At 40.4% G+C, this 14,045-nt stretch overlaps 4 protein-coding genes and 1 long non-coding RNA gene across 6 annotated transcripts; 1 reads left to right on the forward strand and 4 right to left on the reverse strand.

The window, feature by feature from the left end:
• Positions 1-238: 238 nt before the first annotated feature.
• LOC129584573 (relaxin receptor 1-like) lies at positions 239-3,007 on the reverse strand. Of its 2 annotated transcripts, XM_055476795.1 has the most exons (4): positions 2,294-3,007; positions 1,553-1,852; positions 742-1,110; positions 239-663 (listed from the first exon to the last, which is right to left on the reverse strand). In XM_055476795.1, exons 1-4 carry the CDS (start codon positions 2,444-2,446, stop codon positions 268-270), a joined length of 1,218 nt encoding a protein of 405 aa, XP_055332770.1. In that variant the 5' UTR covers positions 2,447-3,007; the 3' UTR covers positions 239-267. The 2 variants fall into 2 exon arrangements, with proteins under 2 accessions (XP_055332770.1, XP_055332769.1); XM_055476794.1 differs by having other exon boundaries at positions 239-1,110; positions 2,294-3,005.
• On the forward strand, positions 2,668-5,989 carry LOC129584574 (uncharacterized). Its single transcript, XR_008689905.1, has 3 exons — positions 2,668-2,884; positions 3,541-3,634; positions 5,379-5,989. It is a non-coding gene; the product is annotated as an uncharacterized LOC129584574 (long non-coding RNA).
• LOC129584572 (solute carrier organic anion transporter family member 6A1-like) lies at positions 3,070-7,599 on the reverse strand. The gene is made up of 11 exons (XM_055476793.1): positions 7,250-7,599; positions 6,286-6,759; positions 5,837-6,006; positions 5,396-5,474; positions 5,225-5,314; positions 5,075-5,149; positions 4,821-5,010; positions 4,560-4,707; positions 4,098-4,291; positions 3,772-4,039; positions 3,070-3,665 (listed from the first exon to the last, which is right to left on the reverse strand). Exons 1-11 carry the CDS (start codon positions 7,350-7,352, stop codon positions 3,573-3,575), a joined length of 1,884 nt encoding a protein of 627 aa, XP_055332768.1. The 5' UTR covers positions 7,353-7,599; the 3' UTR covers positions 3,070-3,572.
• A 438-nt stretch (positions 7,600-8,037) lies between these two features.
• LOC129584702 (uncharacterized) lies at positions 8,038-11,076 on the reverse strand. Its single transcript, XM_055476996.1, has 6 exons — positions 10,658-11,076; positions 10,340-10,478; positions 9,947-10,086; positions 9,582-9,759; positions 9,065-9,357; positions 8,038-8,592 (listed from the first exon to the last, which is right to left on the reverse strand). The coding sequence occupies exons 1-6, from the start codon at positions 10,912-10,914 to the stop codon at positions 8,121-8,123; spliced, it is 1,479 nt and encodes a 492-aa protein (XP_055332971.1). The 5' UTR covers positions 10,915-11,076; the 3' UTR covers positions 8,038-8,120.
• Positions 11,077-11,356: 280 nt separating this feature from the next.
• On the reverse strand, positions 11,357-13,966 carry LOC129584695 (uncharacterized). Its single transcript, XM_055476986.1, has 5 exons — positions 13,437-13,966; positions 13,168-13,306; positions 12,754-12,890; positions 12,338-12,515; positions 11,357-12,264 (listed from the first exon to the last, which is right to left on the reverse strand). Exons 1-5 carry the CDS (start codon positions 13,679-13,681, stop codon positions 11,566-11,568), a joined length of 1,398 nt encoding a protein of 465 aa, XP_055332961.1. The 5' UTR covers positions 13,682-13,966; the 3' UTR covers positions 11,357-11,565.
• Positions 13,967-14,045: the final 79 nt, after the last annotated feature.

A 14,045-nucleotide genomic window follows, 5' to 3' on the forward strand; every position in this document is an offset into this window, starting at 1 on the left:
CAAGTTTAAAGCTACAAGACTACAACCGGGTAATACTAACAGGTCTATGACTGTCTACGTGCAGAGAAACGCGTATGCCTTTTACGCATTCTCTACATTTTTACAAGGGTTGTTAAGTTTTTTTAAACATTAATCCATTATGTGATCAATTTAATTAAATCGGCGCTCTGTATGTGTATTTTGGTACACCAAACTTTTTACACAAATTTAATCCCCCATAACAAACTCGTGTCTGATTTTATCACAGATTAAATCCAAGCCCAAAATCTATACGTCTGGGCGCATGATAACAATTAACATGGAAACTAAAATAAAAAACGCTTCGCATAACAGTAATGTACAAGAATTCTTCGCTTTATATAATTCACTCAATGCCGGTCTTTGTTTTTCCCGGCCATCCAGTTCAGCCTGGTATTGTCGGTCCAGCGCACCGCTACACGCATTTCGCAGCGTTGACATGTTGACCGTAAACAAGCTCTCCTCGAACACCCATTTTGGCGCAATGCACATGATCCCGTGCAAGAACTCACTAACCACCAGCGATGTCCTGGCCAGCTGTTGCCAGCGATGTACATAATCCACATCAATGCTACAACAATCCGCGTCATTTTCATGAAATTCCACCACATCCGCCACGCGGGCCAAGGAACCGGGAAAGTTTTCCTGTATTTTGACAAAATGATTGCGCTCAAACTGCAACTTGGCCACTTTATCGAATTCCTCAAAGATCTGCGGTCCCACCTCCCCGATGGTGCACCGGCCGAATATCAGTGCATTAATCCGCTCCATGCCGGCCAAGGCGCGGGGCGTGGTCAGTGCGTGGATGGCGGAGTCGTGAATGCGTAAATGCGTAATATCGGTCAGATTAAAGAACGTGTCAGGCCGGAAGAGTGTAATATTTAAACTCTCGATTGTCAGGTCCTGCACCAACGACAAGCCGGCAAAGGATCCGGGAATTATGGTGGTTATGCCGACTGGCAGCCGGAAATGTTGGATATACTTGAGATTGTTGAAGGCTGCCGGGCGCAGTTCCTGTATTGGGTTGCCATACAGGGCGATCGTGTCCACATAGGCTGTGGCGTAAAAGGCGTTCTTCTCTATCCAGGAAATCTGCAGCAAGATCCAAACATGCACATTATAAAGCTAAAACAATTAGCTCCCGGGTACAGTCTAATTTGTTGTAATTTTAAGCGGAGCAGATGCCGATTCAACTGCATAATCTCAATTTCACGCATAACAAATGATACCGAGTAGCGCCAATTAATTATGACCCCAGCAAATGTATATACAATGTGTCTGAGCCACTTATCTTATATCCTTCCGCCAACAAAACGTACAAATAAAGCCATCGGTTTTTTCAAATAAAACCTAACAAAAATTTGATTGTTAATGCTTATAAAGATCAACGGCTCTTTAACAAACAACAAATTTAACTTACCCCAGCTGTGAATACGAGCAGCCTAACTACAGTAGGCCAGCTAATGCTTTACCGAAAATATGACGGTACAGGTGCTTGGGATCAAATTGATACAAAACCTACAAAATCACTTACGTTATTATCCGTTATGATCAGCCGGTGAACGTATCGCAACCCGGAAAAGGAGAATTTGGAAAGGTAATTCAATTCCTTATTGTTCCTTATTGATACCACTTCCAAATTTTGCATCCCACGAAACGAAAACGGTTCAATAGTTGCAATTTTATTATTGTCCAACCATAGCGAGTGCAGATGGGTCAAACGAGGAAAAAAATTTGTCGGGATTTTGGTAAATTTGTTTCCGGAAATGTCGATCGTCAGTGTATTACGCGGAAATACCGGAAGAAGTTTTAGGTCTCTTCCGTTACATGACACCTAAGAAAGAATTTCTTAATTTCACTGCTTGCCAACATCTTTATTTATTTAATCCAATACAATTTAGATGGACTTCAAATGTTTACAAGAATTCAAGTAAACTAAATATATGCAACTCGTCATAGTGCATGATTTAAGCTTTCGGACTGCAGCAAAATAAACACGATTAATCCTTTAAAACACAATAAATAAATTTTAGTGTGCATATGGTTTACATAAGTAAATAAGATATACATTATACCGAAATAACCGAATACGTTTATACACATTTTGAGTATCACGGAGCAAAATTATGTGTTGTAGTAAGTCGTAATTACTACAGAATTAAGTGGAAAGCTTGCGGTCATTGCAAAATACATCATAACAAAATTATTCCTGCCATTTGTAATGCTCTAAATATAAGTATATTATCTTGCGAGCAGTATGATTTCATAAGGTTACCTCGAAGCCAACAGCGGATGTTTTGTGGATGAATTCTGTGCATGTACATTGCCATGGACAGGTATCAGCGACCGCCTGCGTCAGGAAGTCCGCCAGTAATGCTGAAAAACTCAGCAACCGAATGACGATGAATCGCCCGTAAGTGTCGTGCATATTGCATGGTGTACATTATCATCCCAAGCGACGAAATATGAAATTTTAAACGCAAAATGTCAAGCAGACTAAACAGATCAAACGGGCATCATCATCATTCACAGAGCGACGACGCGGCTATTTTAAGCAGCTAGTTACATTTGCATGTATCTTGTCGTCCCAAAGTTATACGCCGAGTTTATGCATGCAAAGCGACGTTTTAAAGTGCGGACATGAACGGAGCGTAATGGATCCCAAGTATGCGACTGTGCTGTGCCACTGTGCGGCTGATGGGCTGATCGTTAAGAAGAGATTTTTCTAATTCGTTGTTTTACTGGCCCGTACAGTTCTGATCAATTTAACATTTAAAGACGCCAGCAACCAACTGGAATACTATGTATTGCATTATGGGAACTGCATTGCCGTTGCTCATTTGAATAGTTAAGGACCAATTTAACAGTGAGTGCTTGGCACGGAAATTGCTAGGATGCCAGAAGGAAATCAATAGTTAGCGAAAAGGAAAAATTAGAGCACTGTGCATTGCAAATTCTTAATTCAATTTTTCTGTCTCCTAAAAGCGTAGTTAGATGCATCACTGAGTTTTGTGAGTTTGTACGTATAGATAAAATGTTTAATGTACCCGAAAGGTTACGCTAAGGATACAAAAAGAGTGCAGAAGCACAAAATTACTATAATTACTCTTAGTTAGGCTGGGAGTATTTGTTTGGTGTGTGGTAGAACAAACTTTACTTTGTGTAATCATTTAAATTGCAGTACCACAGCCGCAGCAAAGCCGGTACAGTAGCATCACTATTGTGATATTATTTTGCTGAGTGCAATTTAAATTTTGCTCTGTATCTGGATGTTTTAATAAAAAATTTTCTTTTCAACAATACAGTAGTACATTTGCACATTAGAATATTCTACTATTAGCTGGGCTTATAATATAAATCCCAGTGAAAAAGCTCATTAACTAGCTGATACGCTCAGTAGAAACACGAATGATGCTGGAACAACGGGAAAGCATTCACATTGAAGATTCGGACTCTATAACAAGATTATTGACCGCGAAAGCAGTGTTGATGTTTTAGTTTAATGTTTTTATGCTACTGCAGTTCCTGACCATCCACAATCGGCCGCGCCAAATTTATTGTGTATCCGTATTGACAATCGGACGGTACTGAACACTGGATTCCGGAGCATTATTTTGTACGTGTAATAGGTTGTTGTATTTGAATGTCTAGAAAGACAGGAACATCAGTTTTACGTAATTAAATAGAGAGCCTGCGTAGACCAGGAAAACCGCATTTGCTCGCAGCAAGCGAGATCTTTAATGTTATACGTACCGTAAAGTAAAGCGTGTAAATAACGATTTTCGCCAAGAGGAGTAACCCATACAGACGATTTCCCAGCTTATCGGAAGTGTGAAGGAGACACGTCGTATACGTTGCCGCGGATAAGTCTGGTGATGGTCCATCGTTTTTTAAAACACATGTCGAGTCTAACAATAATCCGGAAATGATGGGTGCCGGCACAATTCCAAATAGCAAAATCAAACAAAAGAAAGCCACTTTCGGGATTAAAGAAGTATGACTCGCTCCGATAAGGATTGCACTGCAAAGAAATTAAAATTACTGTTGAATTTTATCAATTTAACAATTTCTGCGCGTACCACATCTTCTGCCACTGCTGCAATAAAATTAACGGAACAAAACCTCCAAAACTGATTAATAATGTTGTAATCAGTATCGTCATCCAGAATCCCACGGAACAATTACGAGAACATACACCGGGTGACAACGACACGTCCAAAGGGGGCAAAAGGTCATCTTTTCCATTCAGAACGCATTCACAATTTGTAAAAGTCTTAAACAATAACAGAAGTAGTTGTAATATGTAAAACTAGGACCAACTCTATGGAGTCGGTCCTGGTAAAACTTAATTATGGTGGTAGCCATAACCATCAAATTAGTTAATTTGTCATCGTCGCAATAGGAATTACCAATAATTTTTTTGTATACGCGAAAACTAATTAATACCTACCTACTTGTATGTATATGTATGTATGTAGCGGTAGCGATGTATGTATGTATACCTACCTACTTATCCCTGAACGAGCTGTGCGCAAATGTACCTCATTATCGGCTGTCCAAGAAAAACATCCAGCGTGACATGGCGATGCAAAGGTTACTTTAGTTTCTTTATGGCACACTGGCCGGAGGCTGCTGAATGAAGTCTGGCACCCACATTTGTCATTGCAGATATTTTTAAATATTATTCGACTGCAAGAAAAAAACGGGTTTCCTTGTCCAGAGGTTTTTGATTGAGATCATGCTCTGTTAGTGAAAAGATATGTTAAACAGAGACAAATAAGCAATATTATGCACTACTGTACTTCTCTTTTTGAGATTCCACGGCATTTTGATTCCAGACAGAAGATTCGCACCGAACGAAGAGCAACAGAAAATGTCCAGTACACACGAAGACCGTACAGATCATAATAAAATTTTTGGTTTGGTGCCAGCGAGTGCTCACAACGTAAATTAAAGCTGCCACTAGTCCATACGGGAAGATTAGGCATAAACCTAGAATAGGCATCATTCGACACTTTTAACGTTTACAGTAAGAAGATATTAAGTGAGGCCTTACTTGTTGCGATGCCGGATGTAAGGGATGAAACATCAAAGTAAACGCTTAGAAATTTTGGAAAAATATTTATGTACACTGCAATTTTGAGAAAAACATTGATATATATGACGATCGAGGGTAACTAGAAAGGTATACAATGTAATGTCGTACCGCTTATATACAAGCAGTCAGCCGCGATAACTGCAACCACACACCAGAAACCACATTTTCGCATTAGTATTCCGAGTTTGCCCAAACAATCTGCAATACAATGTTATTTTTTGTATATAACCTTTATGTTAAAATCTGCTTGATGTTGTTACAGAAACCTGATGTTGTTACCTCTTAAACTAGCTCGATTTCCGGGGATATACACCACGCAAGGATCATCTGTATTCAGAAGTGTGCCACTCGGAAAGCCCTATCAGTCCAAGGAAGAGTGTACTTATATTAATCATTCTTCATGCGTAATGAATGCTTATGAAAAATACTGCGTGGATAAATTAAAATTGATTGTATAAGCATGGCAGAACTATACTATTAACAGTATAGTACTGCCATGGTATAAGATATTTTACTTTTTCATCGCTTTATTTGTTTATGGTTCGCGTACTGCTTTGACCATTACTGTACTCGTGTTCGCGTACGGTTCGCGTGCTCTTTCCGACTTTGATTAGTCTCCCAGAAAAGAAGTACATGCGTACATGCAATTTTACACTTTTTTCCGTCCAGACAATATACTTATTGTCAGATCTATGGTATACACTGGACAAACGTACTCACACTGAAGCAAGCTCCCAAAAGAAAGATAGCGCATCCGCAGAGAATAAATCCGGAGCTGCATACAGTGTTGGCGTTAATATCCAGTTCAACCGGAAACGATGACTGGGCAGCCGGCCTGGGGAGAAGCATTCCTGCTGCCGCTCCCACGTTGAATACAAGAGCAGTAAAAACTAGTAAAAAAATTAGTTACGTTTGAGATAAAAAAACAAATATAGGGAGGTTCCCGTAAACTTAGACACTGGAAAGCTTAAATAGAATACCGTAGTGTAGAACTGCAATTTTTTCAAAACGCGTACCAAAAGCGTATCAGTACTGTATGTTAATTGCTACCACAGACACTCGGACAGTACGGTCACGTATTGCGTTGCGTACGACTTGGTATTACAAACCCGTAATCAAAAGTCAAAACCCAATAAAACAATTTTGTCCGTTTTAATGACATTCCGGACCTGGTTGTTTGTCGCGTTTGAGGATCATTGTCATGGGTAAACCGGCTGTCATCCCAACTGCCCCGAAAATAATCCCTAAAGTCACCGACACCCCCGTTCTGGGCGCATCGATGTCCTTGAAGCGGTAACCATTTTGCATATGATTGGTGCTTCTTAGCCAATCCTCATTGCACAACAAAGCTGTCGCATTGAAATTAGATTCGTTGTTTCCTAATGGATCACTTCCGCTGCGAGTTCTGTTGTCATTATAATGATTAAGGACGATTCCGATCAAAATGATGAAAATCCCGTTGGACATCACCGTCAGCGCCGACAGCATCGGACGATGATTATGAAAAACCGTAGAAAATATTACTAGACCAGCACACAGTCCGCAAAACTGAATGGACACTATCAGTCCGTAAACAGAATCATTTATATCGAGAGTTGCGGAGATACACGATCGAGCTCCAGCAGAATATCCAGTAAAAGTCCCTAAATGGAGGCATCAACAGAAATGCAATACAAACCTATAATTTTCATAGATTTTGCTACTGCATAATAATAGCTAAAGCTAGTTAACACGACACTTTTATATTTACAAAATTCTTACGCTCGGAAACAGTACTACGTTTATAAGTACAAACTTAAGATTCGTTTAAGGGCCGGCCGCAAGGAAATTTTCTTTTATAAACAAAACACTAGATATTCACACTTAAGTTTATTATGAAAAAAATACGTAAATAGCTGTTACTGCAGTATCAATTACCAAACTAATTAATGCGCAACGCTTTAGTATACTTGTTCGATCATTTCTGATTTCGCTAAAATTAATCACGCATTACGGTCTCGTATAGTTCGAAAGTACAGTACTTCATTCTGATCTGCATGCTGCATAGACAGACTACCTTCTTTTTAAAATTCGTTGAATAAATAAACGCGCACGTATATTATTGTACGTAAGACTTGTTTGCAAACGGCTTACCTAATATGAATAAAAAAAGGCGCAGTAAGATGAACAGCGCCGTTTCTGCTTGTACAGATGAAAAATCTCGAATTCGAAAGTGGCGAAAGCTTCCGGCTGGCATGGTAATGTAGAATACCGGTGATTTATAATTTTATCATGAGTTAGTAACTCCTCGTAATAAACATAAGTTTGCTTAACTTCTTTGTATCCTACTTTATTTACAAGATTTAAACAGCGCAATAATAACCAAACGATCAGTTTTGCCTTTACGGTGCAAATCTCTACCCATGATGTCTTTAATTTCACGATGAAGGAAAATTTGAGCAAAAATACATTGACTGAAACTTTGAACCAACGCATCGGCACTATTACGCGAGCCCATAAAAAGTAAATAAAAAGTTGCAACTGCCTTTTTATTATCCATTTCAACCTGCTACTCCTGAGCGTCAGGTGCAATATAAGCCGTGTAATGCAGCATTTCGGCAAGTATAGCACAGATATACCGTACCTATGTTTACGTATAAGCACCAAATTCAACACAAAGTAGCACTGCAGTCAGGTGCTCTCATTGCGCTTATCACTGTTTTTAAAATTTTCCAGGTAAGGTAAACATTTTTCGCCTTTTACGCATGCTGCATCGCGGGAAGTAATTTTTTAAATCTGAAGTTCATGTTGGTCAACTGCTCTTTGATTTTGGCGGAGTACGTGTTAATACAACTCTTTTGGGCAGAAGCGTTTACTTTTTCTGGTGTAGCGAATGCTGTTCCTATTAGCGTTGATAAATAAGGAAACCATATCATGATATGCTCGGCTTTGCACATTTTATACCAATTTGGCGACCTGAGCACAATAACCAGTAAAAATAAAACATAAGGCTCGAAGTCGAATGTTATCCTCGCAATTCAGCGGGAAGACGAAAATTGTTCCGATAGGTCGAAGCATGTACAACAAAGTGTGGGTATCTTCTAGCAAGGCTGCGCAGTTCTTCCTCACTCAGGCACTGCATGCGCTGCCGCTCTGTTAAAAACGTATTTGGTATATGCAAAAAGCTCTTTGAATCTAGTTTTTCCAGTCGGAAGTTGCGAAAGTTGTGCGGCGATTTACGTATTTCTTCGATGCTGCTTTCGCAGATCATTTTAACCACTGGGTCATACGACTGCATGCCGGCTGTGCGGCACAACTGGTCGATATAATCCCACTGGGTCACCGTCATAACATGCGCGTAATGCTCAGGTAGACCTTTCGCTAAGCGCTCCCGATGCTCTTGGTTGATTTCCGCTAGACGCTCACTAGCGGGCGGAAGCTCAAACTTTCCATCCAGGTATGCTTTGTAATAACGAACTTGGTAGTTGCACACAAACCTACAAAATAATTTTCCCGTAAATGTTGTTGAGTTTCTTTCCACTTAACAGTTCAAAACCTCAGTTCATGCAAAATTTAATGCGATTTAACGTTCATACTATGCCCATATATTAATTTTCGCAAAATAAGTGTTCATTCAGTACACATTCACAAAAGTCCATTTCTTTATGACATATGCAGTAGAATTAACTGTATGTACGAAATACAGATTACGATAGAAGCCTGTGACTAAACTGATTAGGCTTAAATCGCGCAAAGTGAATTAAACATTAATAACTTAATCAATAAATTAAACAAGCTTTAACATTAATAAACATTAATAAATTAAACAAGCTTTAATTGTGAAGTTTTTGTTCTTTATCATTATTTCTCAGTACGGAGTTACAATATGGTGCGAATGTCCGTTTTTGATAGTAATAATAAATTATGTATGGTTAAGTTTTGGAGCACTTCCTAGCATGTTTGACTTACGAGTGCAAATTCCTGTTAGCCAGTCCCATGAAAGCCAACGACGGGTGGAAGCAGTGCATCATATGCTTATACATGGGAAATACTCGGCCCCGAGTAACGGTGACCTCGCACTCCTTCGACAGAAAAGGGAAGTCAAATAGGAATCCAGTGCAGAGTATAATGGCATGAATGGGATGAGTGTATCCTTCACTGAATGTGATGTAATTTGCGCCAATCTTCCCAATGTCCGTGACTTCTTCAATGTTGGGAATCCCTTTGAAAACGGATGACTTGATACGCCGGCATATGAAAACCTTGAAATACGTAAAACTTTATCAGTTACGCAGTGCGCCAGATTATCGTAATCTAGTATACATGGTAACCCAAATTTTGCTCCTCTTGTTTCGCCATCAGAAACGACAAAACTACACAGGGAAATGTTCTGGGTACGAATTGCGATGATATTGTGGGCATTCTTATAACATCCACATTAATATTTCAATATGAAAATAGTGCTTCGAAGTAATTATTATCTTACCCGCTTTGCAAAAGGAATGAGTTCAAATGTAACGTCGTTCGCCGAAGATCTTCCTCCAATAACCAGCACGGTTTTATTGCGAAACGCTTCAGCAGAGCGATATTCGCCGCTGTGAACAATAGGGCCTTTGAAATCTTGCAATCCAGAAATGGGAGGTATGTACGGCTTATGGAAATGTCTAAAACAGAGGTAAATTAAAACAGCTTCTGATTTGAACAAGTGGCACTGAGCATGATAAATCAGAGCGGCTGCTACAGGATGTATTACAGCGACATATGTTAAAATTACACAATATAATGTGTGTCCACAAAAATACTATTCTGAACAGTTGACGTTAAGAAATTTATTTAAGGATGCGTGCATACCCATTGCAAATTATAACATTATGGAATTCCTCAACTGTCGTTTCTCCGGTTTGCAGATTTTCGACTTGGACAGACCACTTGGACACGCTCTCGTCTGGATTTCGAGTTGCCGGTGTGACATTCAAAACATTATGGCGAAACTATCGCATCAATTTTTGCGTTAGCACCAATCCCAAAGCAATGAGTAGCAAATCAACGGTGTAGATCGTTTGGGTTTTACTTCGAAAAGTCATATATTGTATCATGGACATTTACGTACATATACTAGAAAATGCTGTTACAGTATGCACGTGAACAGTAAAATTGAGTACTCAAATATCCACCTGCAGGCCACCTAATATCCACCTAAATAACCACCTATCCACCAATATATTTTATTTATTGCCCACTGACCTTAATGAATTTATGCAATTCAAACGTTCTGGCGTAGTTCTGGAAATACTGCAGAGCTACTTCCCTTGGACAATAGGTGTCGCCGCCTTTGGGAAATGGAAAGTCAGGATATCCAGTCAAACATCGGGGCGAGTTAAGCCTGGACGAAATCCGCTAATTATTTACATCAAGAACTTTCTACCATACGAGTATGTAACTTCGGGAAAATTAATATTCGAGTACAGAGTACTACATAATTTAGACGGAAAATACTTTGTATACATATAGTTTTTTCGTTCTCCGAAACGTACTGTATGTATACGCCTTATCTGGACTTACCGCACCTCGCGATACATTCTGCAATAATGTGGTTCCAGTCCCGTCGAATCGGTCTTCGTTTCGCATTCCGCTGGATAATTCCAGATTCCACCGATAACATTCGACCGCTCAAACGCCACAACTTCGTATTGTGGATCGACCGAAAAATGTTTCAAAACACACATGCCAGCCATTCCAGCTCCAATCACGGCTATCTTCCGCACAACCGGTGGTTCGGCTCCTTCCGGAATAGTGACACCTGTCCCTTCTGGATGCATAGTTACAGAAAATAGAAAAACCTCGAGCAGATCAGTTGTCAGCGAAAGCGATTGATCTGGGAAATTACTTAAACAATTCAATCAACATCTCTAATTCTAACAATTTTTATTAAACAATCTAAATGCAAGTATGGCAGTTTATATTGTACATATGTTCAGTTACAAAAGCATGACCATTGACTGCCATACATAGAACGAGATATATTTGCTGCAGGTTAAAGGAGCGGAATTAAACCGGATTGGAAAGCAGCCCTTGGGTCATATAAGCGCGACTCGAACAAGGTAATTTATAGGATGTCTGCTTATGGCATATTTTGTCTTTTTGGAAATGATACCCTCATTACAGGCATGACTCACGTTTAAGGTATCTGACTTGGTCGCATGGCGAAGACGAAAGTACGTACATCGTATTGCTCCCATATGGGAAGAGAAAATTACTTACGTTACGGCAACTTCAGTTTCTGTGGACAATTAGAAATCGTCTTTGAACTTGAGCAAGAGACGGACGCCGACAAAAACATATACTCGCATCTCTGACATGCAACAAAAGCTTATGAATATTATAAGAGTATATATAAACGTGCACAGTTAAAAAAGCCATTAAAACTGCAGAAGTCACAACAATCAGGTTATTGAGTTACAAGAATAAAACTACGAAGCGATTCCATTAGGCACTGTCGTCGTTGGTCGACCATTGGCTATCGCGGCTTTGGAGCCCGGCTCAATCGGCTCCCGCACAAAATTATCCCGGTCAATCTTTTCCATCCGGAAGTTGCGGAACCCATAGGGCATCGTCCGAATACCCATGATATTCAACTCAAACAACCGTCTCGTGGAGGGCTCGTACGACGGAAACTCCGCCTCCTTAGCCAGCCTTTCCATATAATCCCACTGTGACACCGTCATCTCATGAGCCAAATGTTCCGGACTGCCGGCTGCCAATTTGTCCTGCAGGTCCTTCTCCGAGGCGGCCAGCATTTCCGGCGTGCTGGGCAGCGCCAGACGTCCGTCCAGTACGGCTTTATAGTACTGCACCTGGGCGTTGGCCACGTGACTGAAGACCGCCATGTTGGCCAGTCCCACGAAGGCCAAGCTGGGATTTTCGCAGTGGATCAGGTGACGGTACAGCGGATAGACGCGGCCACGGGTGCAGTGCACATTGCAGTCGGGGGAGAGAAACGGGAAATCGTACACGAAACCGGTGCACAGTACGATTTCATCGACCGGGCGGATGCTGCCGTCGCGCAGTACGACGTGGTCCGGCCCGAAACTGGTCAGTTCGGTTGTCTCGGTGACGTTGGGAAATTTGTCTTTGAAGACGGATGCTTGGAAGCGACGAGAGACAATTATCTGCAATAAAATAAGAAAGTTTGATTTTGCATTTTCTTCTCAGATACAGCGTGAAACGAAATCCTTCACTCACCTGTTTGGCATAGGGAATCAGTTCGCAGGCAATATCCATGGCCGAAGATCGTGCGCCGATCACCAGGACGATTTTATTAGTGAACGGTTCAGGAATTCTGTACTGGCTGCTATGAATTATTCGGCCGCGGAAATTCTCAATACCTTCCAGTTTGGGAATGTTTGGCTTATGATAATGACTAAAATATAACATTATTTGTAGTCAGCAGAGACATAATGGCAACGACGAGGCGTGATTGTAATTCTATAGAGGAATCGTTAATTATGCACTGGAAAAAGGATAAGCGAACAGGCACTCATAAACATCTGACAGAGAAGGCAAACACTAACGAGGAAATCTGTTTTGTGAATAACGGACGGACGCTGACAACTAAATTATTATTTGTACGATTCGCATCACATGAACGAACAACTTACCCATTACAAACGACAACGATGTCGTATTCGTCTGCGAAAGTCCGTCCAGATTCCAAATCCAGTGCCTCAAGATGCCATTTCCTCACCTTACCCGATGCATCTCGAATGGGCTTCACGAAAGATACTTGATGACGAAACTGTCACAAAAGTAAAATTTATCTGAATCATGAAAAGACAAATTTATGCAAAACATGCACACAGAGAGGTACTGTACTGTATAAAAAATAAGCTTCAGCTAATGATTCCAGATAACTGCTTATTAAGAACTTAGTATTATGCAAATAGACAACTACAGAGTACGTCCAGTACAAAAACTATTCCTGCATTGCAACTTGAATTATGTATAAGCAAAATCTCAAGTTCTTAAAGTAAGTTGGAGGATATTCAAGGCGCAACCAGTATTAACCACCATACCTTTATAAGCCGCAGCAAATCAAAATGTTTGGCATATTTATGGTAATATTGAACGACCATCTCTCTCTTGACATAGCTTTCGTCCTGTTTTGGGAACGGAAAATCTGGGTAGCCAGTAAGATCCCGAGGAGAATTTGTTCTACAACAGTCAAACCAATTTTCCGGTGCGATTACTGAAAGCACATTCAGGTACGTACAAATATGAGTAAGTTAAACCTTAATTCAAAATCAAAAATCCAGTACAACAGTTTAAATTTTACACTGTCTACCTCAGATCACGGTAAATTCGACAGTAGCGGGATGATGTTTCCGGTTCGTCCAGTTCGGCAAACTGCTCACACTCTGGGGCTGGATAGTTCCAAATGCCGGCAATGGTGCTCATCCGTTCAAAGGCAACAACGGCATAATTAGGATCAGGCGCGAAGTGCCGTAATGTACACAGTCCCGCCATACCGGCACCGATTACGGCAACCTTCCGCTGTCCTAAACCTTCGCTACCGCCCGACGAATTCATTTTAGCAATTTCACACAATATTGTTGACAGACAAACTACCCTCTAACGAAATCTTCCAATTTTCGCGGGTTCTCAAATGGTCTGTAGTGCAAGCTACTGAAAAGCGCTCTAGTTTGACCCTGTCACGAATCGTAACGAGACTTATATGTCCAGCCTGAAGGCAGAAGTTTCTGCCAAATTTTCACGTTTTACCATGCTCGATAAGTGCCACAGGCTGTCAACTGCAGTTTACAATATGATTCATTCTTTTAAAAGTAAAGCTTACATGTGCTTATTATCAGGTCATCTTGCGCAAAATTATAAACTACAGGTATTATCTTAATATAAGAAAAACGGAGTCATAACCATATTTTGGATAATATCA

This window comes from Paramacrobiotus metropolitanus, unplaced genomic scaffold (assembly GCF_019649055.1).
Source record: "Paramacrobiotus metropolitanus isolate TYO unplaced genomic scaffold, Prichtersi_v1.0 Parri_scaffold0000014, whole genome shotgun sequence".
NCBI classification, from domain to species: domain Eukaryota; kingdom Metazoa; phylum Tardigrada; class Eutardigrada; order Parachela; family Macrobiotidae; genus Paramacrobiotus; species Paramacrobiotus metropolitanus.